Genomic DNA, 27,348 nt, shown 5'->3' on the forward strand with positions numbered 1-27,348 from the left:
AGAATTCTAAGCTGCAGCAAGATCTAGGTGTATTAGTACATGGGTCCTAAAAATTAGATATTTGCTGTAGCTGCATACTAAGGCTAATGGATGCTATCCTTTATTCAGAGAGGAATTGAACTAAGGCTAATGGGATGCTATCCTTTATTCAGAGAGGAATTGAACTAAGGCTAATGGGATGCTATCCTTTATTCAGAGAGGAATTGAACATAAAGTAAGGATGTTATGCTTCAGTTATACAGGGCACTGGTGAGACCACATCTCAAATAGTGTGTGCAGCTTTGCTCTTCTTATTTAAGGAAGGATATAAATGTGTCAGAGGCAGTTCAGAGGAGGTTTACTAGACTGATACCTGGAATGGGGTAAGTTTAGATAGACTGGGCTTGTTTCCATGGAGTTTAAAAGAGCGAGGTGTGACTTGATTGAAGTATTTAAGATCCTGAACAGTTTGACAAGGTGGACATGAAAAGGATGTTTCCTCTTGTGGGTGAGTCCAGGACTAAGGGGCACTGTTTTACAACGAGGAGTTCCCCTTTTAGGACAGAGAATGAGGTGAATTTATTTTCTCTGAGGGTTGTGTAACTTTGAAACACTCTGTTCTGTGGAGGCAGGGTCATTGAAAATTTTTAAGGCGGTGGTAGATAGATTCCCTTGCCTAACAAGAATCTAAGGTTATTAGAAGTAGATGGGAATTTGGAATTCAAAACACAAACAGATCAGCCATGATCTTATTGAATGGCAGAGCAGGCTTGAAAGGCCAAATGGCCCTCCTGACCTCCCCGCTCCGATGCGTTCTTTGTTTAAAGAGTTGTGTAAGTTCACACCCTGAAACGCCCAAGAGCCACACACACGTAACCACAGTTGGGAGTGGGGGTGGTGGCGGTGGCGGTGGCGGGGGGGTGTTGCTGGTGGTAATGTCATTGGATCCGCAATCTAGAGGCCCAGATAATATGCTGGTGACATGGGTTCAAATCCCACCACAAAAGCTAGTTGAAGTTAAATTCAGATTAATAAATCTGGGATAGAAAGCTAGTCTCAGTAATGGTAATCATGAAACAACTGCCCATCATAAAACTCATCTGGTTCATTAATGTCCTTTAGGGGAGGGAATCTGCCATTCTAGTCTGACCTATATGTGACTCTTAACGGTCTAGCAAGTGACTCAGTTAAATCTATCTGCTACAGTAATGTCAAAAAGGAATTAAACCAGACAGACCACCCAACATCTACCTAGGCACCGGAAACGACAAGCAAACCCAGTCCTGTCGACCCTGTAAAGTCCTCCTTATTAACACTGGGGGCGGGGAAGTCTTCTGCCAAAAGTGGGAAAGCTGTCTCACTGTAAGATACGACTTGGTGGGTATTACTATGTCCTAGACACCACCATCGCCATCCCCCGGTATGTCCTGTCCCACTGGTTGGACAGACCGAACAGAGGTGGCTGCGCAGTGGTACACAGTCAGCAGGGATAAGCCCTGGGACTCAACATCGACCCTGGACCCAGTGAAGTTTCATGGCATTGGGTCAAATATGGGCAAGGAAACCTCCTGCTGATTACCACTTACCGCCCCTAACACCCAACCCCTCAGCTGATGAATCAGTGCTCCTCCATGTTGAACATCACTTGGGGGAGGCACTGAGAGTGGCTCAGTAGCACCACTATTGATCAAGTTGGCCAAATTCCAAAGGACATAGTTGCTAGACTGGGTCTAACAGCAAGTGGGGAGGGAACCAAGGGGGAAAACCTACTTGATGTCATCCTCACCAATCTACCTGTCACAGACGCATGTGTCTATGACAATATTGATAGGGGTGACCACCACACAGTCCTTGTGGAGACAAAGGTCCCCTTACCTAAGGAAATATACACTGGCATTGGAGACAGTCCAGAGAAGGCTCACTAGGCTGATCACAGGTATGGAAGGATTTTCTTATGAGGAGAGGTTGAGTAGGTTGGGCCTGCACTCATTGGAGTTTAGAAGAATGAGAGGCGTTCTTATTGAAACACATAAGGTTCTTAGGGGGTTTGATAGGGCAAATGCTGAGAGGTTGTTTCCCCTTGTGGGACAGTCTAGGACCAGAGGGCATAACCTCAGAGTAAGAGGGCACCCATTTAAAACAAAGATTAGGAGGAATTACTTCTCTTAGAGGGTAGTGAATTTGTGGAATTCTTTATCACAGAGGGCTGTAGGGGCTGGGTCATTAAGTATATTCAAGGCTGAGATAGACAGATTTTTAATCAGTGAGGGAATCAAGGATTATGGGGAAAAGGCGGGAAAGTGGAGTTGAGGATTATCAGATCAGCCGTGATCTCATTGAATGGCAGAGCCGACTCAATGGGCTGAATGGCCTACTTTTGCTCCTACATCTTATGGTTTTCACATTGGAGATGCCCTAACTCATGTTGAATGGCACTACCACCATGCTAAATGATTTCAAACAGATCTAGCAACTCAAAACAGGCCATCCATGAGGTGCTGACGGCCATCAGCAGCAGCAGAATTGCATTCAACTATAATCTGAAACTTCATGGCCTGGCATATGCTCCACTCTACCATTATCACCAAGCCAGGTTCAGCCCTAGTTCAATAAAGAGTGCAGGAGTGCATGCCAGGAGCAGAACCAGGCATACCCAAAAATCAGGTGTCAACCTGATGAAGGCACTGGATATGCAAAGGCTATGGGTCCTGACAACATTCCAGCAATAGTACTGAAGGCTCGTGTTCCAGAACTTGCCGCACCCCGAGCCGAGCTGTTCCAGTACAGCTACAACACTGTCATCTATCCAGCAATATGGAAAATTGCCCAGATACATCCTGTCCCAAAAAGCAGGACAAATCCAATCCGGCCAATTACTGCTCCATCTGTCTACTCTCTATCTTCAGCCAAGCGATGGAAGGGGTTGTTGACAGTCAATGGGAATCAGGAAGAAACCTCTCTGCTGGTTGGGAGTCATACCTAGCACAAAGGAAGATGGTTGTGGTTGTTGGAGGTCAATCATCTCAGTCCCAGGACATCACTGCAGGAGTTCCTCAGGGCAGTGTCCTCGGCCCGACCATTTTCAGTTACTTCATCAATGACCTTCCTTCCATCATAAGGTCAGAAGTGGGGATGTTCACTGATGATTGCACAACGTTTGGCACCATTCGTGACTCCTCAGATACTGAAGCAGTCCGTGTCCATATCCAGCAAGACCTGAACAACATCCAGGCTTGGGCTGACAAGTGGCAAGTAACATTAATGCCACACAAGTGCCAGGCAATGTCCGTCTCCAACAAGAGAGAATCTAACCATCGCCCCTTGACATTCAATAACATTTCCATCGCCGAATCCCCCCCATCAACATCCCGAGGGTTACCATTGGCCAGCAACTGAACTGGACCAGCCATTTAAATACTGTGGCTACAAGAGCAGGTCAGAGGCTGGGAATTCTGCAGAGCGTAATTCACCTCCTGAATCCCAAATCGTGTCCACCATCTACAAGGCACTAGTCAGGAGTATGATGGAATACTATCCACTTGCCTAATGAGTCCAGCTCCAACAACACTCGAAGAAGCTCGACACCATCCAGGACAAAGCAGCCATTGATTGGCACCTCATCTACCATGTTAAACATTCACTCCCTTCACCACCGATGCACAATTGCAGCAATATGCACCACCTACAAGATATGCTGCAGCAATTCATCTAGGCTCCTTCGACAGCACCTTCCAAACCCATGACCTCTACCACCTAGAAGGACAAGGGCAGCAGACACATGGGAACACTCACCATCCTGACTTGGAAATATATCGCCGTTCCTTCACTGTCGCTGGGTCAAAATGCTGGAACTCCCTCCCTAACAGCACTGTGGGTGTGCCTACACCACAAGGACTGCAATGGTTCAAGAGGCAGCTCATCACCACCTTCTCAAGGGCAATAAATGCTGGCCCATCCAGCAACACCCACATCCCATGAACAAAAACAAGATTAAAAATGAAAAAAATACTGAAATCAAGATTGTTGCATAATATAGAACCTGTTATCTACCCCAAAGATCAAAATTTGGCTTTTGTCCATGAGTTGGCCTGTTTCAGCAATTCTACATTCAGATCATGCCATGAATTTACTCATAGCAAGTGTTTCTGGCATACTGCAGCTCACCTCATCAGGGATGCAGTTGTATATCTTAAACAAGCTACAAGACTTGCCTCAGTTTTGGGTTAGTTAATTCTGGGGTCTGTGAAGGCAAGCTACAGATAGACATCCCCAAGACTCGGCCAATGTATGAAGCGGGTCCAAACTGCTTTGGTGTTTAAGGAAGCCTTGTAAAATGCAGTGTGTATGCCTGACAGCAAACAGAATCAATACAACTTCCTATTTGGAACTCTATAATGCCCAAGGGTAATAAAAGACAGAAGCTTTCTAACAAGGTATGTAGCAAACATGCCTGCAAAATATAAGGTCAGATGTTGACCACCTCATTTCACTTGCAAAGCTGCCAGCCTTTCAGTTTGGAGCTGCTGCAGTACAATTAAATTTTATCACCCAATTGTTGTATTGGTACAAAAGATCACAAGCTGCAAGAAGCAGCAGAGATTTACTGCTGTGGGCATGCCTTTAGAGCAGACTCAAAGACCAGTCTGCACCATCCAACAATTAACCACTCACTCAAGCACACAAGTTAATCAATGATCCAACATCTCTCAACTGATGTTAATCCAACTCATTCACATTATCACTCACTACCCCACCTCATGTTACCAACTGTAATTCTACTGGTGTTAATATAGATTCTCACACTATCACTGAGTAATCCCTCCCTGCAATAACATCCTCCCCAGCACATACTCTACTGATGTTCATCCAGCTCCCTCACACTGTCACTTAGTAACCCCTCTCTCCTCAGCACTGTGCTACTGACTGTATCCCTACTGATGTTAATCCGGCCCCCTCACACTGTCACTCAGTAACCCCTCTTCCCTCTTCCCCCCCGACAACTACACCGTGTTACTGACTGTATCTCTATTGATGTTAATCCAAGCTTTCTCAGTCACTCAGTAACACCTCTCCCAGTATCCTGTGTTACCGACAGTATCTCTACTGATGTTAATTCAGCTCCTTCACACTGTCACTCAGTAACCCATCTCCCCAATGCCCTGTGCTACTGACTGTATCTCCATTGATGTTAATCTCTTTCACTGTCACTCAGTAACTCTTCTCCTCCAGCACCCTTTGTTACTGACTGTATCTTTACTGATGTTAATCCAAGCTTTCTCAGACACCTCTCCCAGTACTATTCTGTGTTACCGGCTTCACTAATTTCTCAGTCAGGCTCAGTAATTCTTAGCCAGAACATTGAAGATACTTTCTTTATGCGTTAATCCTAAAAAGGATGTTCCTCTAACTTGAGAATATTCAGTACCTTAGTTTATTTCTTTATATATTCTTCAAATTGGTATTTTACTCCTGTAGTGCATAGTAAACAGGAAATACTCAATGCTATCACAGCAATGTTGGCAGGGAGTCAGGAGGAGGTTGGATCATTCTCAGCATAGCCAGATGTGAACCCAAGTTTAGCTGTTAATGGGTGCTGTGGAACTCAGATAAGGTGCACACAATTCTTGAGAAACAGCCATCTCGGAGCATCCCTTGCATAAACACTGCCTAATTCCAGAGCAACACAGGTACAGCTGCTTGGGACAAGGGGGACAGGGGTGCAGGCTCCTGTTCAGTGGGCAACCAAGAGAGGGAGCAGTGAAAAAGATCTGGCAAGTGAAAAACTGAAATCGGGAGTACCTGCTCCAGGTAGTGGCCACGTATTCCGTTATCTGGAGATGTATGTGTACGTCCTCGATGGAGAACGTGTTTCGTTCTGGTTACTTGATGGCACATTCAGGAAATCCCAGATCAGAATGGTATCGTCATGAGAACTACTGATGATCTGAAACTCATCGAACTGCAGTCGAAATACCCGGCCAGAGTGCTCCTGCAATCAAAGTCAATGACACGTCAATATACAGAAACAATCACTGCTGGAAATGAAAGAGGTTTCTCCCATACAGTATTCAGGGATATTCTGATGAAATAGGACTATCTTCTACTTGACATCTGATTGATATTGTGACCTAATCCTTTCAGGACATTTTAAGAGTGAGAATATACCACTGATAATACTCAGGTTGCCAACATCACTTGTAAATACAGAAACGCAGGCTCCAGAGGTTAGAATTTTATTGCACAGAAGACAGCCATGCAGACTTTTGTACCTGTGTCTATCCAGATAGCCCCACCCCCTTGCTCTTTCCCTGTGGCATTGCAAATTTTCCTTTTCAAGTACATATCCAATGCTCTTTTAAAGTCACTACTGAATCTGTTTCAAACAATGCATATCAAGTCATCAGAAATCACTGCTTACAACAACTCTCCTCATCTCACCTCAGGTCGTTTTGCCAATTATCTTAAAGGCGTTGCCTTTGGTTACCAACTCTCCCGACAGCGAAAAAAAGTTCCTTATTTTTCAAAACCAACTTTCATGGATCACAAGGTCTGTCGTACTTGTCCCTTCCATTCAGTCCCCAGTGGAGGCAACTGCTACACTGTCAAGCATCAGTTAGGCGTTTCTCCTTGATGCAGCTCTCCTGATGACTTAATGCGATTCTGATGCTTCCCTCTGGTCCAATAGGCATTTCACTACTTTGATGGGTACTGGTATTTAAGCAGAGAGGAATAGAGGTACTGATGCATGGTTGGACAAAGTTGCACAGGAGTTGTGTGTGAAGCCTCTCTAGATACAGAACGGCGAGGTGCAGTCACAGCAACTCTCCTGTTATTAGCAGGAAGCTCCGACAGCTCTTGTGGTGCTTTTCTTAACAAGTGATGGGTTCTCCACATCGTTCCAATGCTGGATAGGCTCTGGCATGAAACAAACCATCATCTTCCAACCAGTGATCATAATTTATTTGGATTGCTCCAAACCCTTGAGCAAGTGTTAGTCTTTAACCTGTCAACATGGCTATAATATTTTGCTAAAGAGCAATCACCACTTCCAACAACTCTCGGCTTTATAAAAAAAACATACTGCAAGCTTTTGTTTAAAATTCTAAACTGCATCTACATGACTCGCTTTTACAAACATTTATTTCGACAGTGGTGGAGAGAATCGATCAGAGGAGTGATGCAGACACTAATTTTTTGCTGCTGGGTTTTGAGGTTTGAATCGAGCCCGGGCGAAAGGAACGCAAACTGCTTCTCTCAGCTTTGTGTAAGGGCCTTACATGCAAGAGTAAGGCCAATCAGAGCTTATTTAGGAGTGCAACCGTCACCCAAAATCATCACCAATTCACAAATTAAATGAGCAACTTTGCTCAGAGGTGACAGCCAGAGATATAAACACACAAGTCAGTCTGTCACAGTCGGGCTGCTATTCTAAGGCCGGGATTGGTGGGGTACCAAAGGCCTTTACACTGCATCTCACTGTACAATGCCCAATCTGGACCACTGTAAGGAGACAAATTAACTTGCATAACACGTTGTGCGTATGACTTCCCTAACAACTCAATGGGTTATAGATTGAGTAGCTAAGTCAGGTATGCTATACTGCAGAAAACCAGGAGAAGGATAGAATCAGAGCCAATCCTTACACACTTTTATAAGTGTTTATTTACAGAGTTACACATCACAAGCATGCAACTCCTCACCCAACATAGTTTCAGTCTGTTCCTAATTATCATTTTTTTAAGCTACAAGTACTCTTCGAATACAGTACTATAGCACTCAACAGTTAATCTACATAGATCATAAAAATGCAACAGGTTACATAAATACTGCATAGCACTAAGAAATGTTATCACAGCATGTAGCTTTATATTCATCAATAGGGATAGTGCCATCAGTGTGTTGAAGGACATATGTTGAATTGAGATTGGTTCGCATTTGCCTAGCTTCAGAAAGGAGGGACTTTTGGCCCGAGTCGCACACTGCACATTAATACACCACTACATAAGTGTATTTCTAGCCACAATTTCCACACAATTAAATCTACCAATCTCAATTGGGAAGCTGTGCACTACTAGGAAAAGGCAAAATATTATCCAGTGAGGGATGTGGAGGAAAAAAGTTGAGGCCCCCGTCAGTTGTTAATCCAGATGCCATCCCTTGAAAGACATTGCTTATCTGCTATTCAGTCTAGGAACCTATTGAAGGCAATTTAAACGGTTACGCATTTCAATAAAGGAAGAATGAAACCCAAAATTTGGAAGTGTCAGCGCTGCAAGAATCCATCATGAACAGTGTTACAGTGATGTTACTTCTTCTGGTGGCACATTTTCATTTGAAATGATGCACTGGCACTAGGGGAACCCACAGTGGCTTGAAAGTTCCCATTCTGGCCGTAGATCCCAAAAAGACCAGTTTTAAATGTTGCCCTGAATGCAGGTTTTACTTCACATTTGTGGGAAACAGTCAATTGGAGAACGCACAGGGAGTGGGAGCTACTCTCAAACTTCTCTACCGTGTTCTAATTTTACCCTGGTGCTAAGATGGATTTTGGAATGTCAATTGCTGCTGTGCTTTTTGTTTTTGAAAATTTTTCCCAGCCTATAATTATTATAAAATGTTGGATCAACAGTATAAAACAAAGAAAAGGAAATAAAAAGCACATTTTGGAACAGGTGTGTGGGTTTGGAAAACAGCTTCACATTCCCACATATAAATATAAGTTGAAATGTACAAAGGTATCTTCTAGAAATTAGGTTTGCTTAAATACAGAATTCTCCTTTGAAGGCTCCTAACGGTTCTTGCAGATGCTCTGTAGCGATCTCAAGATTATAATACACAGTAACCACTGCACAATGGACAATGGTGAAGGAGCCTTTTAGGTTTAATAAAGGCGTCCCCTGCTACGATTTCCTCATCCGCCCCAGCCCCGACCTCTGCCTCCACGGAAACCTCCTCGCTGTTCATATGAAAAGTTACCAAGGGGCACAAGTGAATCCCCAGTTAATACCCACCACCTGCAGACAATTAATATACAAGTAACAAGGTAGACTAGGAAAGTTCCAAATTCACTCATTTCTGTGGGACTGGAATTAAGACCAGATTGGGTAAGATTGGCAGGGCTTTTTCCCCAAAAGTATATCAGTTGGGATTGTCTGGCAGCCTCGCAGTCACTTTCACTGTTTTTTATTTTTGCTGTTGAAGAGAAATCAAGTTCTCAAACAGCCTCAAAATGGTGGGATTTGAACTCATTCTCTGCATGATTACTCCAAGTCTCTGGGCTACAATTTCAGTATAATAACCACTGCACTACCCAACCCATAATCTAGATTGCATAGTTCCGCAGTTCAAATGGTTTTGTTCAACCTTAAACTGTCATCAAATCATACATCACAGGAGCTGGCCATTCTGCTCATTGCGCCTGTGCCTGACCTGCAAGAGGGCTATTGTCTGGTCCCACTGCCCCACTCTTTCCCCAGAGCCATACAACTTTTTCCCTTTAAAGTATTTATACAATTCCTTTTTGAAAGGCACAAATTGAATTTGTTTCCATCATCATTTTAGGCACTGTACTCGAAATCACAACAACTCTTCTCTAAAAAAAGAGTTCAATTATTCCACATGTGCCAGGAATTGTTTTCCCCATGACTGAACATTGACAGCTTGGAGCAAGCCTCCCCATAGGCGGAATATTCCTAGGTTGGTAACTCTGAAGCGTGGATACGTACCACCAAAGTGCGTAGACATAAAGTACTTGCAGGAGCTCGAGGATCGAGAGCAGCTTGCAAGTCCCATACTTTGATTTTGCTGGAGGGAGAAACACAAATAAATATATATTATCCTGAGAAATATTATATAGCCCTAGGGAACACTGAGCAATGAAGTGCCAAACTCGGCCACAATGCACTAAGGACTGCAAGATTTTAATTCCGACAGCTACGTAGGTGCATACCTACCCCTTCTACCCATTAATTTACTCATCACCGGATAAGTTTCACAAATTAGTGGAACGTACTTGGGTGAGGCAGACGCCTGCCGATGTACCAAGCACAATGTAAAATGCCAGTCACGGCCCCTGAGTCAGAAGGTCATGGGTTAAGGCCACTCCAGAGACTTGAGCACAAAATCTAGGCTGACACTACTGAAGTCTTTCGGATCAGACTTTGAACCGGGGCCACGTCTGGCCTCTCAGGTAGGCGTAAAAGGTCTCATTGCACCATTGGAAGAGCAGCAGGGGAGATCTCTCTGGTGCCATGGCCAATATTTATCCCTCTACCAACATCACCAAAACAGATTAGTGTATCATTTATCTCACTGCTGGTTGTGGAATGTTGCTGTACACAACATGGACGTAATAAAGCCACGAAAGATGTTAAACAAAATGCAAGCTCTTGTTTGTGCATTTGGTTCTGGGAAGCTTCAGGGCATATATTTACAATGCAGGGACAGTGTTAAAGGTTACACAAGAAAGGAAGGGGCCTAAAGGGCTGTGGGAACAGGGCTGATTAGGACATCATGTGGAGGATAAATACCAATGCAGACTGATTGGATCAAATTGTTTATTTTCTACATGTAGTAACTATCCTCATCAATAACAACATAAATTGGACTATATTAAATAACATATTTAAAAATTGAGAAATACAGGGTTATAAACCTCCATTATAAATCTTCTGAGCCCAAGTCTTTGCCACCATTTTGGGTATTTGAGATAGATAGTTAAAATGATTCCAAAATAAGGTGCCAGAGAGTTAGATTAGAAGTTAGGAACTATTTATTTTGCCAGGCAACTATCTCCCTCTGGAACAGGTTACCTATGTTTGTGGTAAGCATGGATTCCATACAGTCTTTAAAAAAGAAGCTGGACAGATTTGAAAGAAGATGACATTTCCAGATGGGGAGGGTGAGTCAAAGATTAGCAGGGTTTCTAGTTCTCCATTTGATTTCATGAGAGAATTAGAGGGGAATTTCCTGGAGTTTGCTCTCAGATCTTTTTGCCTTTCCCAGATAATTGTGTAACCTGGTAAAAGAGGAAGGGTGGTGCACGTGCCTTCACCATATCATAGCTTTCACTTGTTCTTCCTCTGTGCACTGTAGATTGCCAATAGCAACAGATTTTGATATTCACCTTTGGGATTTATCCACCAATGAGTGTGCAGCACTTGCTGAACTCCAGGCCTGTGCAATTCAAAAAAGGTAAATAGAAGTGCAGGAGCAAATAGGCAGGATTTGTATGTGTCCCATGGGATGTTTTCCAACATTACAACAATGACTGCACTTCAAAAGTATCTCATTGGCTGTAGAGAGTTTTGGGGCGCCCCATGGTCATTGGATGCACTATATAGATGCAAAGCCTTTCTTTCCAGATTATTCCCCAAGTATTGTCCACAATTAGGACCACATACCCATCGTAAGCTCCACTAACAATCCTTTTGTTGTCAAATCGAATGCATCGGACTAATTCCTCATGCCCTTCTAAGACCCGCAGACAGGCACCACATTCGATGTCCCACAACCTGCAAAAGGGAACACTGACATTACAGACAATTTCAACATTCTTACATTACAAAGGAATTTGACTGATATTTGAGCTATATCAGTGAACGGATCTGTTTCTCTAAATTCTATTCTCATCAAAAGGTGGAAGGTGTCAGTGTGGTGAATGGAACTATTTTCCATTTGGTACTTCCCTCAGTGTCAGTACCAACATCACACCCAGTCAGTAACAGGAAATATGCTTCCCCCAACCCCTCCCCACCCCCCAGCGATTAGTCCAGAGTTCAGGGTCAGCTCTTGGGCTGGTCCAAGCCAGTGAGCATCCCCCACAGTTTCCTACAGAGCCTGTGCAGTGATGTCTAGGAAGCCAAGCCACAAAAGCTTCGAGCGTTTCCACATCAACAATAAAACTGACATTTGTACACGGTCAAACTTAGGGGTATCCTTACACTGGACATAGTAAAAAACAGGAGGAACAAATGTACGCAAAGTTACACTGCCCCTTGCTTTCATGTATCCTGCTATTGAGTTTTATCTTACTTAGCCTAATGGCTTGTGCATATTAGGAACATGAAGATTTTCAGATGAAAAAAGATCAAAGTCCATCCAGTTCTCCTTCTACCATCCGAGGAGTTGCATGATGCACTCATGATCAACCTGGATTTTTTTTTTAAGCAACAGACCGAAACATAATGCAAAGGGAACTTCAGTGGTAGGGAGCTTCAGGAACCATTGGTCCAAAACACCTGTTCCTCCCAAGCACACTAAACTGAACCACATCCTATCTCAAACTACCCATATCACAAAATGTTATTTTATGAAATAAATCTAATACATATTAATTCATTAAAATGCTAACAGCTTCTAATATCTTTCTAGGGAATCTGTTTTACAATTGAAAACTCATTTAGTGAAGTAATGACCAGGATTTCCTGCCGCTGTTGTAGCAGGGCCCACTGTGGGAGATTCAGCAGCCCAGCCAAAAGTCCATTGACCATTTGACAGGACAGAGCAATGCCAGCAGAGGCAGGGCTGAAAATACCGCCAAACATTTCTGCAAATTAGTTTTGAGTTTGCCCCCCTTGAAATGCAATCCTTGTCCCATTTCTAAGATGAAACAGCTCAACTTTGCCTACATGATCTAGTCCTACTACAATTCTCAAAACATCATATTAATTCCCAATCTCTTTTTCACTGACATGCCCAAATTTACATAACCGCTCCTCATTATCTAAACCCTTCCTTCCCCTCAAACACTGATCTTCCCCTCACCCATTCTCCATAATTCTTACTCACCATTTCTTAAGCACGACAATCACAATGGATTGGACAAGTTGAATCAGAGGTGACATGACTACAGGAAACTACCAAGTAGAGGCTGGGCACTTTTCCACAGCCAAGGTACCTAATCGTTAACCAACAACCTTCATGTGTGGATGCCAGGAAGGCGGGAGCAGTTGGCTCAAATGTGATGCCTTCCTTGAATAAATAGCTCAGCAGTATTGGGTCTTAAGCTCCCAAATGAAGAATAATTATCTCAACAAGACACCAGGGGATGCCAAGTGCCTGGTGGAGTGTTACCTCAATACAGGTCTGGATGGAAAGAAGAGATCAGATAACTGCATTAGATTCTTAATTAATAGTTTCAGCATATTACAAAACTACCAGAAATATTACACAACGACAAATCCGTTTTTACAAAGTGGCCAGTCTATTGGATAGAGTGGAGTTATGATAAATGGTTATGTGGTTATCATCCCATACCTTGAATGGTATAGGACCTGACACCAGACATTTGGCCCACTGTTCCTGTGCCAGCTCTTTTAAAGTTATCTAAATGGTCCCACTGTCTGTTTTATCCCTAAAGTCTTGTAATGTGTTAATCATTATATACTGATATATGCAGAGATTCAACAGCACATGGACTCGACCTGATAGTGTTGTCTGAGGAGCCACTGACAACCAGTCGGTCTCGATACTGAAGGCACGCTATTCCACGCTTATGGCCATTCAAAGTACGTACAAATTCACAAGTGCTTGTGCTCCACACCTGCAAGGATAAACACAAAAGATGTCTCACATCAGGAAACAAACTTCAAAAAAAAAATCTCTACTTTCCACCACAAGGCTCAAAACTGATCAAAATAGCAGCCAAAGCCCTAAGCTTCTGAACATAACGACGCCAGAAAAAAACCACTAGGAAATAGGCCCTGCCCAATGTATTATTAAGCTACATGGACCTCACACACCACCTTGATCCCCAGTTTGGGCTGTTAAAATTAATTTAAACTGCCTCAGCATAAGGATGCTACAAATTGGCCTCCACTCTGCTAGGCTGGGGAGAGGGAAGGAAAATGCAGCAAAGAGACCCAGTCCTCATTGCAATCAAGAGCCTCCTAGTGGAAAGGAGTTTGCTAGTGACATGCCATATCATCCCATAGCTTGCCAACATTCACTGACAACCGTTACAACTGTTACTCAAAGTATCACCATTTGCGGAGGTATCAGAGGGCAGATGTTGTTAAGGCCACTCCATCCGAGGAGATAAAGAGGGACAAAAACTGGAGAATACAACACAAAGCCATGGAAGGCTGGGAAGCTCGGGGTACTAAATGTACAATGAAGACTGAATATGTGATCAGAATCTATATGTTTTGCTGCTTTACAGTTCAAACACTCCAGAGAGATTAAAGAAAAGCCACAGGAAATATGAAACAGAAGATGTTGCAAATAATCAACAGATCAATCAGTATCGGAAAGAAACATTTTGAGAAGGGCCGTTTTCATTGCAACAAATACGTGCCTCATGTCATTTAAACAGCATTCTGCAACAAGTAAATCTAGACAAAAAGTCAAGGCACCCTAAGCAACAGGCATTAGTGGGTCTCCAGGGCACAAAAGGGCACCGGTTTCAGTCTCACACTGTTCAGCCCCTGATCTGAATCAGATTGAGCCAGACAGGCGCCAAGGACAGTTCTGCACAACCAGGAGTGGGTAGGGAGAATTGCATGTTGTCCGGCTGAGTTAATGTCTACAAGGGGTACCGGCAGAAATCCTGGCAGCGTCTGTATAACCAACCTTGCATCAGGTCAGGCAGGCAAGGGGAAAATATAATTAGAGGGCAACCTGGGGATAAAAATAGAATAAATTATAAGTAGTAAAGGATCCAGGCTTCTTTTCACAGAAGACTACAGCTATTTAAAGCATGAACATTAGTCATGCATTTACACACACAAAAGCAGAGTGATGCAGTAAACATACACTACAAGAATAAAAGCAAAAACTGCAGATGTTGGAAATGTGAAACAAGATCAAAAACAAAGGGTTGGAAACACTGGAGGTCAGGCAGAATTGTTGGAGGAAACAGTTAATGTTTGGAGTGTAGGTCCTCTTTCAGAGCTGAAATAAAGTTCATTCCGTGGTAAATGCTCCAAGCTGGAGAGGAATGGTGGGGACACAGAGGCCAGATAGAGCAGACACACAAATACCGTGAGAAGTACACACTTACAAACAAATGAGAGAGAGAGATTAAAACAGAGTGGGAGATAGGAGAAAAATTTAAACTCACTTTAATAGTTCGATCACCTGACGCTGATACAATGTATTTGTCATCGAAGTCTACCACATTGACTGCTGCCCGATGGCCAACTAACACCCTCCGCAGAGTGATGTCAGTCGGAGAGGCCATGTCCCACACAGCTATAGATCTGTCCTTTGAGCATGTGACCATCAGTCCATTACTGAAACGAAGGTGCAACACTGCCTCATTGTGATGAATTAGCGTGTTCAAAACCTCTGCCGTATTAACATCCCAGACCCTAGGAAATAAATCAATCTAGTTAAGGGCTGTCACTGAATTACAATTTCACAATGGGCATACTCTAACACTGGACTGAATCATGAAAAAGTCTAAACGAACAAAATCAATACATCAAGATTTTTCCTCTGCTTCTATAGAAAGCACCTTCTCCTGATGGTATACAGTTCCACCGGCACCACCTGTTCGGTCAGTTATCTCCTCTCAGTGGCCATTCTTCATGTGTTAGGCTATGCAGTAAGGGTTGACAGTCTGTTCTACCATTGAAATGGGGATCACCTTTCAGCCCAGTGCACTTACCCTACTTCTTAGTCATTAGCAAGAGGAACAGAATCATGCGGGCCGAGCTTTTTTTCTTTTATTCTTTCATGGGATTTGGGCGCCGAGGGCAAGACCAGCATTTATTGCACATCCCTGATTGCCCTTGAACTGAGTGGTTTGCTCAGCCATTTCAGACGGCAGTTAAGAGTCAACCACATTACTGTGGATCTGAAGCCATATATAGGCCATGTAAGGTTGGCAGATTTCCCTCCCTAAAGAACATTAGTGAACTAGATGGGTTTTTAAGACAGTCAGTGGTAGTTTCTTGGTCACCAAACATTTAGTTATCAGGATGGTACCTCCTTAATTGGCCACTGGGTTCCTGCATCTTACCTTACAGTAGAGTCTGAAGACCCAGTAACAATGACTCGCTCATCATACTGCAGACACAGCACAGAGCCTGTGTGACCCGTTAGTATCTTCAAACACTCCAGCGACTGTTTGTCCCAAATCTACAGCAGACAAACAAAACCAAAATGAGTTGACCTATCCTCTTTACTACTGTTCTTGCAGCATAATAAAAGCTCTTGTGGCTATTCAACTTATTTTTCCAACCATACACTAAAAGGGAACAGAAAAATAATCACACAAATCGACATGTTTTAATGATACACTCATACTCTTAACTCCATCTCAAATTGCTTCCATCTGACCTTATCCAGCTTAAGATATTCTCCTCCAGACAAAACCATCAGCTCCACCAACAGCTCAGAGAATTTATTCCTGAGCAGGTTAAGAATGATTAAAAACAAAAACAGAATTACCTGGAAACAATCAGCAGGTCTGGCAGCATTGGCGGAGAAGAACAAAGTTGACGTTTCAAGTCCTCATGACCCTTCAACAGAACTAAGTAAAATTAGGAGAGGGGTGAAATATAAGCTGGTTTGGGGGGGGGTGCGTGAGGGGAGAGAAGTTGGTGGGGGGGGGGGGGGTTTGTCTCCCCCCACCACCACCACCTTAAACCAGCTTATATTTCACCCATCTCCTAATTTTACTCAGTTCTGTTGAAGGGTCATGAGGACTCGAAACGTCAACTTTGTTCTTCTCCACCGATGCTGCCAGACCTGCTGAGTTTTTCCAGGTAATTCTGTTTTTGTTTTGGATTTCCAGCATCCGCAATTTTTTGTTTTTAAGAATGATTAAGTTTATTGCTGAGTTAACTGATCCCATCCAGTAATATAATTGGCTTCAGCATTCCAGGTCAGGGGAACAATGACTCGGGGTGTTATTCTTCATCACTGCCTAGTGATCCCAGGGCATAGGTTTGGGTCCTCCCTAATTGTCCAAGTCTCCCAGAATGAAAGGCTAATCTCCAGAACACTCAGTAGTCTGGGGGAAAAGTCATAGGAACATTTCATGCACACAGCAGGGCCACACAAACCCAGGAGGCCCACACACAGTTAGAAACAAACAGACAGCGCAGGGAACAGTTTCTAGACTGAGTACCAAAACCACCATTACTGACTGCCACAAGGATCCACATGTCATGTGATCAACGACAGAATAATTGCAGGAAGTCTTGTGATGAAACCTTCCAGAATTTGATACAGCCAGAGTTGGCAACTCTAGTGTGAGCATGTACATGAATTCTTCAGCATGTATGTGTCAGTATACCAATATCCAGCATTCTCAATGCTCCTTCTCTCACCTCCAGCTTCTAATCTCTCGATCATAACTTTTCTTATCAGCCGCCATCTCCATCCAAGAGATTCTGTGCCTTTGGGCAAACCTCAACAGCACAGTGCAAACCAATTCGACTTATACTAAAACTCAAACTCTATCACCTCAATACACCAGGCAATTAAAACAACTCAAGTGAGCAACTGAAATGAAATTAAAAGTCCACAATGAAGACAGTATATGACAGTGTTCATGTGCAGCACATGCAGGGGAAAACAAAATAACAATTTGCATTTTATTAACGTTTATATACAAATTACATTTAGAAAATTCTGAACCAAGCACACCATTTTGTATGTGGGGAGTCACCATTCTGCAATACAAGAGAACTCAATGGTGAAACAGGTTATTCTGTCACTTTCATTACTTACTTTGATTGAGTTATCTCTCAGACCACTGATTATTTTCTCGTCGTCATATTGTAGACAGTAAACTCCTTTGCTATTCTCTGATCGACACTGGATTCTTTGAAGGTTATGTCGCCCACACCTCCAGTTGGATTCTATGGTCTGTAGAGAGAAACAATGAGTGAACAAAATCAGCATAAACTACTCAGGATCAATGTTGGAAAAGCATTGGCAATTATGCCAAAATGAGAGATTTCTGTGGTCATATGATTTTCAATAGTCAGCAAAGTACGATATAAAAATGGCTATTTTTAAATCTGGGTGAATCCATTACTTCTTTATCAATGATGGCCTTATAAACAACTGACTGCAGAGTTACCGTGGCAATTGAAGATGTGCACCCTAATTGGATATTGGCCATGTGTGTCATTGCTGGTTCAGAAATGGACTGCTTGAAATGGGAATGCATGCTGCTTAACAGATTGGGAAATAAATTAATTAATCTGGCTGCTTATTCACTGAAGAAGTGAAAATTGGCAGGAAAAAGGGCAGCGCCAAGGCATTAACGTCCAACTTCACAAGGTGCAGGTTTCAAGGCATGGTTAGAACACAAAAGTAGTCCTGTGGCACATCATAAACCTTGTTATTTCACTTGAGTTCCATTTGGAGATCTGAAGTTTGAATTTGAAATTTGTACCACCCATCTATACAACTTCATATCTGTATAGGACTGCTTCATGCAACAGTTCAGTCTAACTTCTGCAAGAATGTCTTTCCAGTAGGATTTTTTTTTAAAACTTTGCACATTCTTCTCTTTATTTATAGTATTTTCAGTATCTTGTGAAGTCTTGCTCGAGTAGCATAGAAACCCATCAGATGTAGCCTGAACATTTAGGCTCAATAGTGTGGAAGGTTCCTTCTTTCAGAGCAAAGTACCCAACATCAATGCCATTATGTCAAACATCACAATTAGTTGATGGGTGTCACTGGCCTGGCAGATAATCCCAAACTCAAGAACACAGGCTCCTGCTCATGGCAGAACCAGCTTTGGAGTAAATAAGGCTTTTTTTTTGCCAGGAATACAGACAAGAATGATTGAGTGAAGCTCTGAATTTTAGTCGCTACATGTAGATGGAGTCCAGTGCTGCCACTGGATGCAATTAGTCTGCAGTCTTACTGATACATGATAGCTCATTGCTACCTCAAATCACTCACACCATTGTACCTTGCAAGTTCAACTAAAATGACACTGTTCTTAAAAAGGGCAGAATCTCTCATTGCATTGCTGGGTATTTCCTTTTAAAATGGAAATTCTACATCCTCACCAGTACACTTTGCCAAAGCGTCCACATGTTTCAGCCAATCATCAATGCCTCAACATTACCACCACATTGGTAAGTAACATGGTTTTATCAACACCAATCTCCAGTCCCCGCAGAACTTACACAAAACAGGTTCAAAGTGGGACTACCTGTTCTGTATCCTGCTCACAGGCTTGGTTTATTGGCTCAACAAAGCAGAATGATCTGCACTGCAATCAGCAAACAAATCACAACATGACCATTGTAAGCACTGAAGTCTGCAGTGGCTTATAGAACAGCTTGGCATTAATTTATCTGTGCCTTGAAGCTTAATATGACCCAGCTACCCAACATTAGCCATGCCAGGAATCACAAAATCCAACAATGGATTTAATTTTGTGAAGATTTCTGTACTTATTCCTATAGGAGCAAAGCCAGCTGGATACAAACAAGTGGATAGGGTGAAACCATGGCTATCGGGTGATAGTACGAAAGCCAACTATGCAGCTCTTTGTTTTTATTTTAAGAATTAAATTCAACCCATTTTTGGCATCTACTCAGATTCCTCTCTTCCTGTTGAGTTGGATGGTACCTCCCTTCTCCCACCTTCACTGGGGAAAAAGAGTGTTCGGTCCTGGTGTGTCAGGATCAGTATTACACTACGCAGTATCTCTATACACTGAGAGGGGAGTATCCGGTCCAGGTGTGTGAAGGTCAGTGCCACAGGTAAAGTGCAAACAACACTCAGATGTACATAAGAGCTAAACACTGGCATCAGACTGACTCTATCACCACCTGTCAGTGCAACATAAAAAGACGATTAGCAGGGTTATGAGAGGAGTGGAGTGCTCTACAGACCACAGGATGTTACACTCCAAGGTGAAATTTACTATCGTGCTGAGAAGAACAGTGTGCACCAGACCCCCAAGAAAGCTAGATGTGCAGAAACTGGTATCTCAAGAAAATCTAAGTGATGATGCTGAAGGAGCATGGTCAACCTTCAAATCAGCAGCTCTGGAAGCTGCCAATGATGTCCTGGTAACACAGAGACAATGATCAAAATGAAGAAATTGCTACAGGAGAAAAGTGCAGCATATGCAGCATGGCAGAGAAACAAAGATACATCCACTGCTAAGAAATAATTCAGCAGAGGAAATGAAACCTGCAACAGAAGCTGTGTAGGATGCAAGATGCTTTGTGGGCCAAACAAGCCTGAGTGTTTCAAGTCTAGGACTTTCTACAAAGCTCTGTGCACAGTCTTCCCCCATGCAGCTACTCAGCACTGACAGGGAACCTCTCCTGACAAACAGTTATCAAAGAGCACTGTGCCAAGCACTTTAGGGGTGTTGAATCACCCATCCACTGTAAATGGGGTAAATAGACAAGTTTCTGGACTGGTCCAAATGTGAAAACCTGGACAATAAACCCTCTGTTGTGGAGGCTGATAAATCCTTCAGCTCCCTACCCTCAAGGAAAGCTCCAGACTTGGACAAGATCCCAGGAGAAATTTTCAAATCTAGGGGGCTCCAACTAGCCATCAAACTCTCACAGAAAATGGGATCAACTAACCATTCCTCAGAAGTTCCAGGTTGTTTGTTCACTTGTACCAAGGAAAAGGACAACATTTGGTGTGTGACAACCACACAGGAATCTCACTGTTTGTGATAGCTGCTAAGATTCTAGCAAAAGTTCTACTCAACAAACTGGTCAGCAGAACAGGTAGTGCCAGAAAGTCCAACTGGGTTCAGGAAAGGCAGAGGCACTTGTAACATAATCTTCACCCTTCGGCAAATACGAGAAATGCCATAATCAGCACACAGGACTCTTCTTTGCCTTTGTTGACCTGACGAAGGCTTTGACACAATAAATATAGAGGTCTTGTGGAAAGTCTTAGCCAAACTTAGATGTCTTAATAGAGCTGTAAATCTGATACAGCAGTTTGACAATGGAATGATGGCCAGAGTCACTGACTGTGCCGACTTCACTGAACCCTTTGACGTAACAAGTGGTATGAAGGTAGGGGTATCTCATCGACCCTGTGCTTTTCAGTACATTCTTTGCTGCCATGTTTCTGAGGCGCTTGATGGAAATGTTGATGGAATATACATCGAACTCAGAACAGATGGCAATCTCTTCAGTCCGAGATGACTGAAATCCTTAAGGTATCAGAGATGATGATACAGGAGCTGCTGTTTGCTGATGACTGTGCCTTTGTGTCACACTGTGAGCATGATCTTCAAAGGATCATGGACTGTTCTTTTAAAAGCAAAAAACTGCAGATGCTGGAAATCCAAAACAAAAACAAAAATACCTGGAAAAACTCAGAAGGTCTGACAGCATCTGCGGGGAGGAATACGGTTAATGTTTCGAGTCCGTATGACTCTTTACCAGAACAGATTACTTCACCTATCTCAGAAGCACAGTCACCAAAATGGTCTGCACTGACAGCAAGGTGAGAATTGCCAGAGTAGGCTCAGCATTTGCCTGTTTACACAAAAGACTGTTGAGGAAACGAGGTATCAAACTTACAACAAAACCTGCTGTGTACAAAAGTGTGGTAACATCTACCCTCCTATATGCCTGTGAGACGTGGGCTAACTACTCCAGACATATTAAGCATCGCAACATCATGGGATCAAATGGAAGGACAAAGTGCCTAACTCTGAGGTAACTCAAAGAGTAGAAATGTCTGGAATTGAAGCACTCATGATTGGAGCCCAGCTCAGATGGAAGGGACATGTAGTACTGATGACTAATGATAAAATCCCGAAGGTAGTCATGTATTCACAACCTAAACTTGGACACCACCTTAGAAATAGGCAGAGATTAAGGTTCAAGGGTTCCTTGAAGGTGAACCTCAGGAAATGTGGCAAGTCTGAGAAGAATGCACTAGATTGCTCCCCAGGTGGTTCTGTCTCAAGTAGCAGTGTTGTTTCCTTTGAACAGCAAAGAATACGGGCAGCTAAGGACAAAAGGCAAGCTAGAAAGACTGGGCAGACCCAACAAAATCAGACAATTCATCTTTGTCTGCGCTGTGGAGAGCCATGCAGGTCCACAGCCATATTAGAATGCACAACAGATGACTCTACACATGCGAGAAAAGGCCATCTTCCAACAAACGAAACTGATGACACATACCTTGGTAATATGCAGTGGGTAAGACAATCCTAATGGATACCCAGTTTTGAGCTGCTAGATTGGTTCTGAATCTATCCCATTTAGCACAGCGGTAGTTCCACACAACATGATGGACAGTATCCTCAGTGTGAAGACAGAACTTTGTCTCAAGGACTGTGCAGCGGTCACTCCTATCAATACTGTCATTGACAGGTGCATCTGCGACAGGTAGATTGCTTGGGATGAGGTCAAGTCTGTTCTTCTGTTTGTTGGTTTTCTCACCACCTGCTGCAGGCCCAGTCTGGGAGCTTTGTCCTTCAGGACTTGGTCAGCTCGGTCAGTCGTGGTGCTACCAAACCACTATTGTGATGGGCACTGAATTCCTCTACCCAGAATAAATTCTGTGCCCTTGCTACTTCTTCCAAGTAGTGTTCAACCCGGAGGCAGGGTGGTAGGTGGTAATGAACAAGAGGTTTCTTTGCCTATATTTTACCTGGTGCGATTAGACTTCATGGGGTCATGGGGGTCACAGTCAATGTTGAGAATTCCCAGGGCAACTCCCTCCCGACTGTATACCACAATGCCGCCACTTCTGTTGGGCCTGTCCTGTCCGTGGAACAGAACATAATCAGAGTGGTGATGGTGGTGTCTGGGACCTTGTCTGTAAAGTATGATTCTGTGAGCATGACAATATCAGGCTGTTGCTCGACTAGTCTGTGGGACAGCTCTCCCAATTTTGGCACACACCCCAGATATTAGCGAGGAGGACGTTGACTGGGCAGAGTGTGCCTTTGTAGTTTCTGGTGCCAAGGTTGATGCAAACTGATTTATCCAGCCTTCTGATTTGATTTTTCTGTAACTGTTTGATGCAACTGAGTCGCTTGCTAGGCCATTTCAGAAGCCAGGTGAGAGTTTGCCACATTGCTGTGAGTCTGGAGTCACATGTAGGCCAGACCAGGTAAGGAGACCAGATTACCTTCCTTGAAGGGCTTTAGAGAACCAGATGGGTTTTATGACAATCGTCACCACTGAAACTAGATTTTTTATTCCAAAAGTAATTGAATTTAAATCCCCTCAGCTGCGATGGTGGATTGAGAAATCATTTCTCTGGAATATCAATCTAGTGGATCTAAATTACCAGTCCAAAACAATTACCACTATGCTACCCCAGTGCTTCTCTATCTTCTAGAAGGGCAAGAAGCCAGAATGGATGGAGTGCAGAGGCAAGAGGCAGTTAAAGAGATTTGGAGGGGCAAGGCCATTGAGAGGTTTAAACATAAGGATGAGAATTTTTAAAACCAAAGGGGCAATGGGTGAACTGGACTTGGTGTGAGTTAGGATGTGAGAAACAGATTTTTTTTTTTAGATGGGATCAAGTTTATGGAGGGTGGAAAGTGGGGGCTGGTAACATGCAGACTATGGGCACAGGCATCAGGAGGAGGGAGGATGTCCAAAATAAATAGCAGCTATTTACACAATGCAATGCATTACAAGAATTAGGCCCTTAGTGTGCAACTCACTATGTTGCACGAGTGCAAAACACTATCATTCTTAACAGATACACAACTGTGCTTTATGTAATAAAGCAGTTCTGTCAGTGTGAATTCAATCAAACACAATCTGATTTAAAATTGCTTTCATCACTTGAAATAAAAGAATAGACCTGAAAAGTGACGTCGGCATGGGGAAAGAGCTGATTTGAGAGTAGCTGGTCAATAATTTTATTTTCTACTCTCCAGTTTATGATAAATAGTCCATAAAGTAAAGACATGGCAGGGAAGCTCAGCCACATGGAATGTTCATCCTGTGACATGTGGGGAGTCATTGATGTTTCACGTGGCCTAGATGAACATGTGTGCAGGAAGTATCACCAGCATCAGATTTCAGAACTCAAGTGACGGCTGAAGTTGCTGTGTTGCATCCACAGGACTTAGATCCACATGGATAGCACGATTGAGGAGGTGGTCACACCGCAGGTTTGAAGCATGCAGGCAGAGGGGGAATGGATGATCGCCAGACAGTCTAGGGGACCAGGAAGGTAGTGCAAGAGTCCCCCAAGTCCATCTCTCTCAAATCAGTATTCCATTTTGGGTACTGGTAAGGACAATAATTCCTCAGGGCAGTGCAGCAAGAGCCAAGTCCATGGCATCACAGGTGGTTCAGCTGCACAGGTGGGGAGGAAGGTGACTGGAAGAGCAATAGCGGTAGCAGGTTCCACAGTTAGGCCAACAGATAGGCATTTCTGCGGCCGTAGATGTGACTCCAGGATGGTATCTTGACTGCCTGGTGCCAGGGTCAAGGATGTCACTAAGCAGTTGCAGGAAATTCTTTTGGGGGGATAAACAGCCAGGGGTCATGGTCCACACTGGTACCAGCAATGTAGGTGGAAAGAAGGGTGAGGTTCTGAAAGTAGATTTAGGGAGCTAGGAAAGAAATTGAAAAGCAGGACCTCCAAGGTAATAATCTCAGTATTATCCTAGTAAGTACAGTAATAGGAGGATTGAACGAATGACACATGACTGGAGAAATAGTATAAGAGGGAATTCTTTAGGTTTCTCGGGCATTGGGACTAGTGGGACCTGGCAAGGAGGACAGGTTATACCTTAGCAGGACTGGGCCGAGTATCCTTGCGGGGAGTTTTGCTAGTGCTTTTGGGAAGGGTTTACACTAGCTTGTCAAGGGAATAGGAACCCTAGAGGGAATTCAGATAGGAGAAAAACAAAGCTGGTAATGGGAAGCAGAAAAGTAGTAAGGGAAAGAAGAAGGGCAGCAGAAACAAAGGCCAGCATCAAATAGAGCCAAAATGCAGAATAATGTTAAAAAGGCAGAATTAAAGGCACTCTATCTGAATGCATGCAGCGTTCGGAATAAGGTAGGTGAACTGGTGGCACAAATAGAAGTACACAGGTATGATCTACTTGCCATTACGGAGACATGGCTGCAGGGTGACCAAGGCTGGGGACTAACTATTCAAAGATATTTGACATTTAGAAAGGACAGGCAAAAAGGAAAAGGATTTGGGGAAGCATTGATAATAAGGGATGAGATCCATACATTAGTGAGAGAGGACCTTGGATTGAAAGAACAAGATGTAGAATATGTTTGGGTGGGGCAAAAAAAACAGCAAAGGCAGCCAACATTGGCAGCTGTTTATAAGGCAAACAGTAGAGATAATGTAGGACACAGTATAAACCAGGAAAGAGGTGCATGTAACAAAAGTAATGCATTAATCATGGGAGGCTCCAAACTACATATAGATTGGGTAAATCTAATAAGCACTAATGCTGTGGAGGACAAATTCTTGGAATGTGTACGAGATAGTTTTCTAGTGCAGTATGTGGAGGAACCTACTAGGGAACAGATCTATTTTAGATCTAGTATTATGCAATGGGAATACTAATTAATAATCTTGTTGTTAAAAAAGGGATGAGGTCCTACAAGCTAAATATAAGGAGTTAGGACATAAATTAAGAGTAGGACCTCAAAAGGTAGTAATCTCAGGATTATGACCAGTGCCACGTGCTTAGTGAAAGTAGAAATAACAGGATATATCAGATGAATATGTGGCTGAAGAAATAGTGTAGGGGGGAGGGATTCAGATTCCTGGGACACTGGGACCGGTTCTGGAGAACGTGGGACCAGTACAACCAGTACAGGTTGCATCTGGGCAGGACCGGGACCAATGTCCTGGGCAGTGGGTGGGTGGGGGTGTTTGCTAGTGCGATTGGGGAGGGTTTAAACTAGAATGGCAGGGGGATGGGAACCTGAGCAGGGAGGCAGAGGAGGGGGAAACAAGGATAGAAACGACAGACAGAAAAGTAAGAAGCAAAAATGGAAGGCAGAAAAACAAGGACGAGAAACAAATGGGGTCATAGTGCCAAATAAAACTAAGACAACTAACAAGGTTAAAAAGACAAGTCTAAAGGCATTGTATCTTAATGCATGGAGCATTCACAATAAGGTAGATGAATTAACAGCGCAAATAGATATAAACGGTTATATGGTTGCAATTACGGAGACATGGCTGTAGGGTGACCAAGGATAGGAACTGAACATCTAGGGGTATCCAATATTTAGGGAGGACAGACAAATAGGGAAAGGAGGTGGAGTTGCATTGCTAGTATAGGAGGAAATCAATGCAACAGTGAGCAAGGATATTGGTTTGGAAAATCATGACGTGGAATCTGTTTGGGTGGAGATAAGAAACACCAAGAGGCAGAAAACATTGGTGGGGATTGTCTATAGGCCCCCAAACAGTAATGGAGATGTAAAGGAAGGCATTAAGCAGGAAATTAGAGACACATTCAATAAGGGTACAACTGTAATCATGGGTGACGTTAATCTACATACAGCTTGGACAAACCAAACTAGCAATAATACTGTGGAGGAGGATTTCCTGGAGTGTGTATGTGATGGTTTTTTTAAACTAATACATTGAGCAACCAACTAGAGAGCAGGCTATCCTAGACTGGGTATTGTGCAATGAGAAAGGATTAATTAACAATCTGGTTGTGCAGGGTCCCTTGGGGAAAAATGACCATAAAATGATAGAATTGTTCATTAGGATGGAAAGCGAAGAAGTTGAATCTGAAACTAGGGTCCTCAATCTCAATAAAGGGAACGAGGGTATGAGGTACAAGTTGGCAATGATGGATTGGGGAACACTACTAAAAGGGTTGACAGTGGATAGACTATGGCTAATATTTAAGGAACATATGCATGAATTATTCATTCCTGTCTGGCGCAAAAGTAAAACGAGAGAGGTAGCTCAACCATAGCTTACAAAATAAATTAGCGATAGTATTAGATACAAAGAGGAGATTTCTAAAATTTCCCAAAAAAAGCAGCAAGTCTGAGGACTGGGAGCAGTTTACAATTCAGCAAAAGTGGACAAAAGTTGACCAAGAAGGGGAAAATGGAGTACGAGAGTAAACTGGCAAAGAACATAAAAACTGACGGTAAAAGCTTCTATAAATATGTGAAGAGAAAAAGGTTAGCAAAGGCAAATGTAGATCCCTTCCTGTCAGAAATGGGGGAAATTATAATGGGGAACAAAGAAATGGCAGAAGAATTGAACACACATTTTGATTCTGGCTTCACAAAAGAGGACACAAATAATTTCCCAGAAATGTCAGTGGACCAAGGGTCTAGTGAGAGGGAGGAATTGAAGAAAAGCAGTATTAGTAAAAAAAATGATGCTAGGAAAATTAACGGGGTTAAAGGCTGAAAAATCCCCAGGGCCTGATAATCTACACCCCAGAGTATGAAAGGAAGTGGCCCTGGAAATATTAGA

At 43.1% G+C, this 27,348-nt stretch overlaps 1 protein-coding gene across 2 annotated transcripts in view; it reads right to left on the reverse strand.

The window, feature by feature from the left end:
* LOC121281130 (F-box/WD repeat-containing protein 11) overlaps window positions 1-27,348 on the reverse strand; it is a 170,254-nt gene that overhangs the window by 14,410 nt on the left and 128,496 nt on the right. For both annotated transcript variants that reach the window (XM_041193837.1, XM_041193836.1), the window contains 7 exons: window positions 17,662-17,799; window positions 15,944-16,062; window positions 15,041-15,290; window positions 13,404-13,522; window positions 11,382-11,492; window positions 9,705-9,783; window positions 5,779-5,968 (listed from right to left, as the gene is read on the reverse strand). In XM_041193837.1, the coding sequence (XP_041049771.1) occupies window positions 5,807-5,968; window positions 9,705-9,783; window positions 11,382-11,492; window positions 13,404-13,522; window positions 15,041-15,290; window positions 15,944-16,062; window positions 17,662-17,799 (978 nt within the window). In that variant the 3' untranslated portion in view covers window positions 5,779-5,806. The remainder of the gene's footprint in view (window positions 1-5,778; window positions 5,969-9,704; window positions 9,784-11,381; window positions 11,493-13,403; window positions 13,523-15,040; window positions 15,291-15,943; window positions 16,063-17,661; window positions 17,800-27,348) is intronic.

Source organism: Carcharodon carcharias, chromosome 8 (assembly GCF_017639515.1).
Source record: "Carcharodon carcharias isolate sCarCar2 chromosome 8, sCarCar2.pri, whole genome shotgun sequence".
Classification (NCBI taxonomy): Eukaryota; Metazoa; Chordata; class Chondrichthyes; order Lamniformes; family Lamnidae; genus Carcharodon; species Carcharodon carcharias.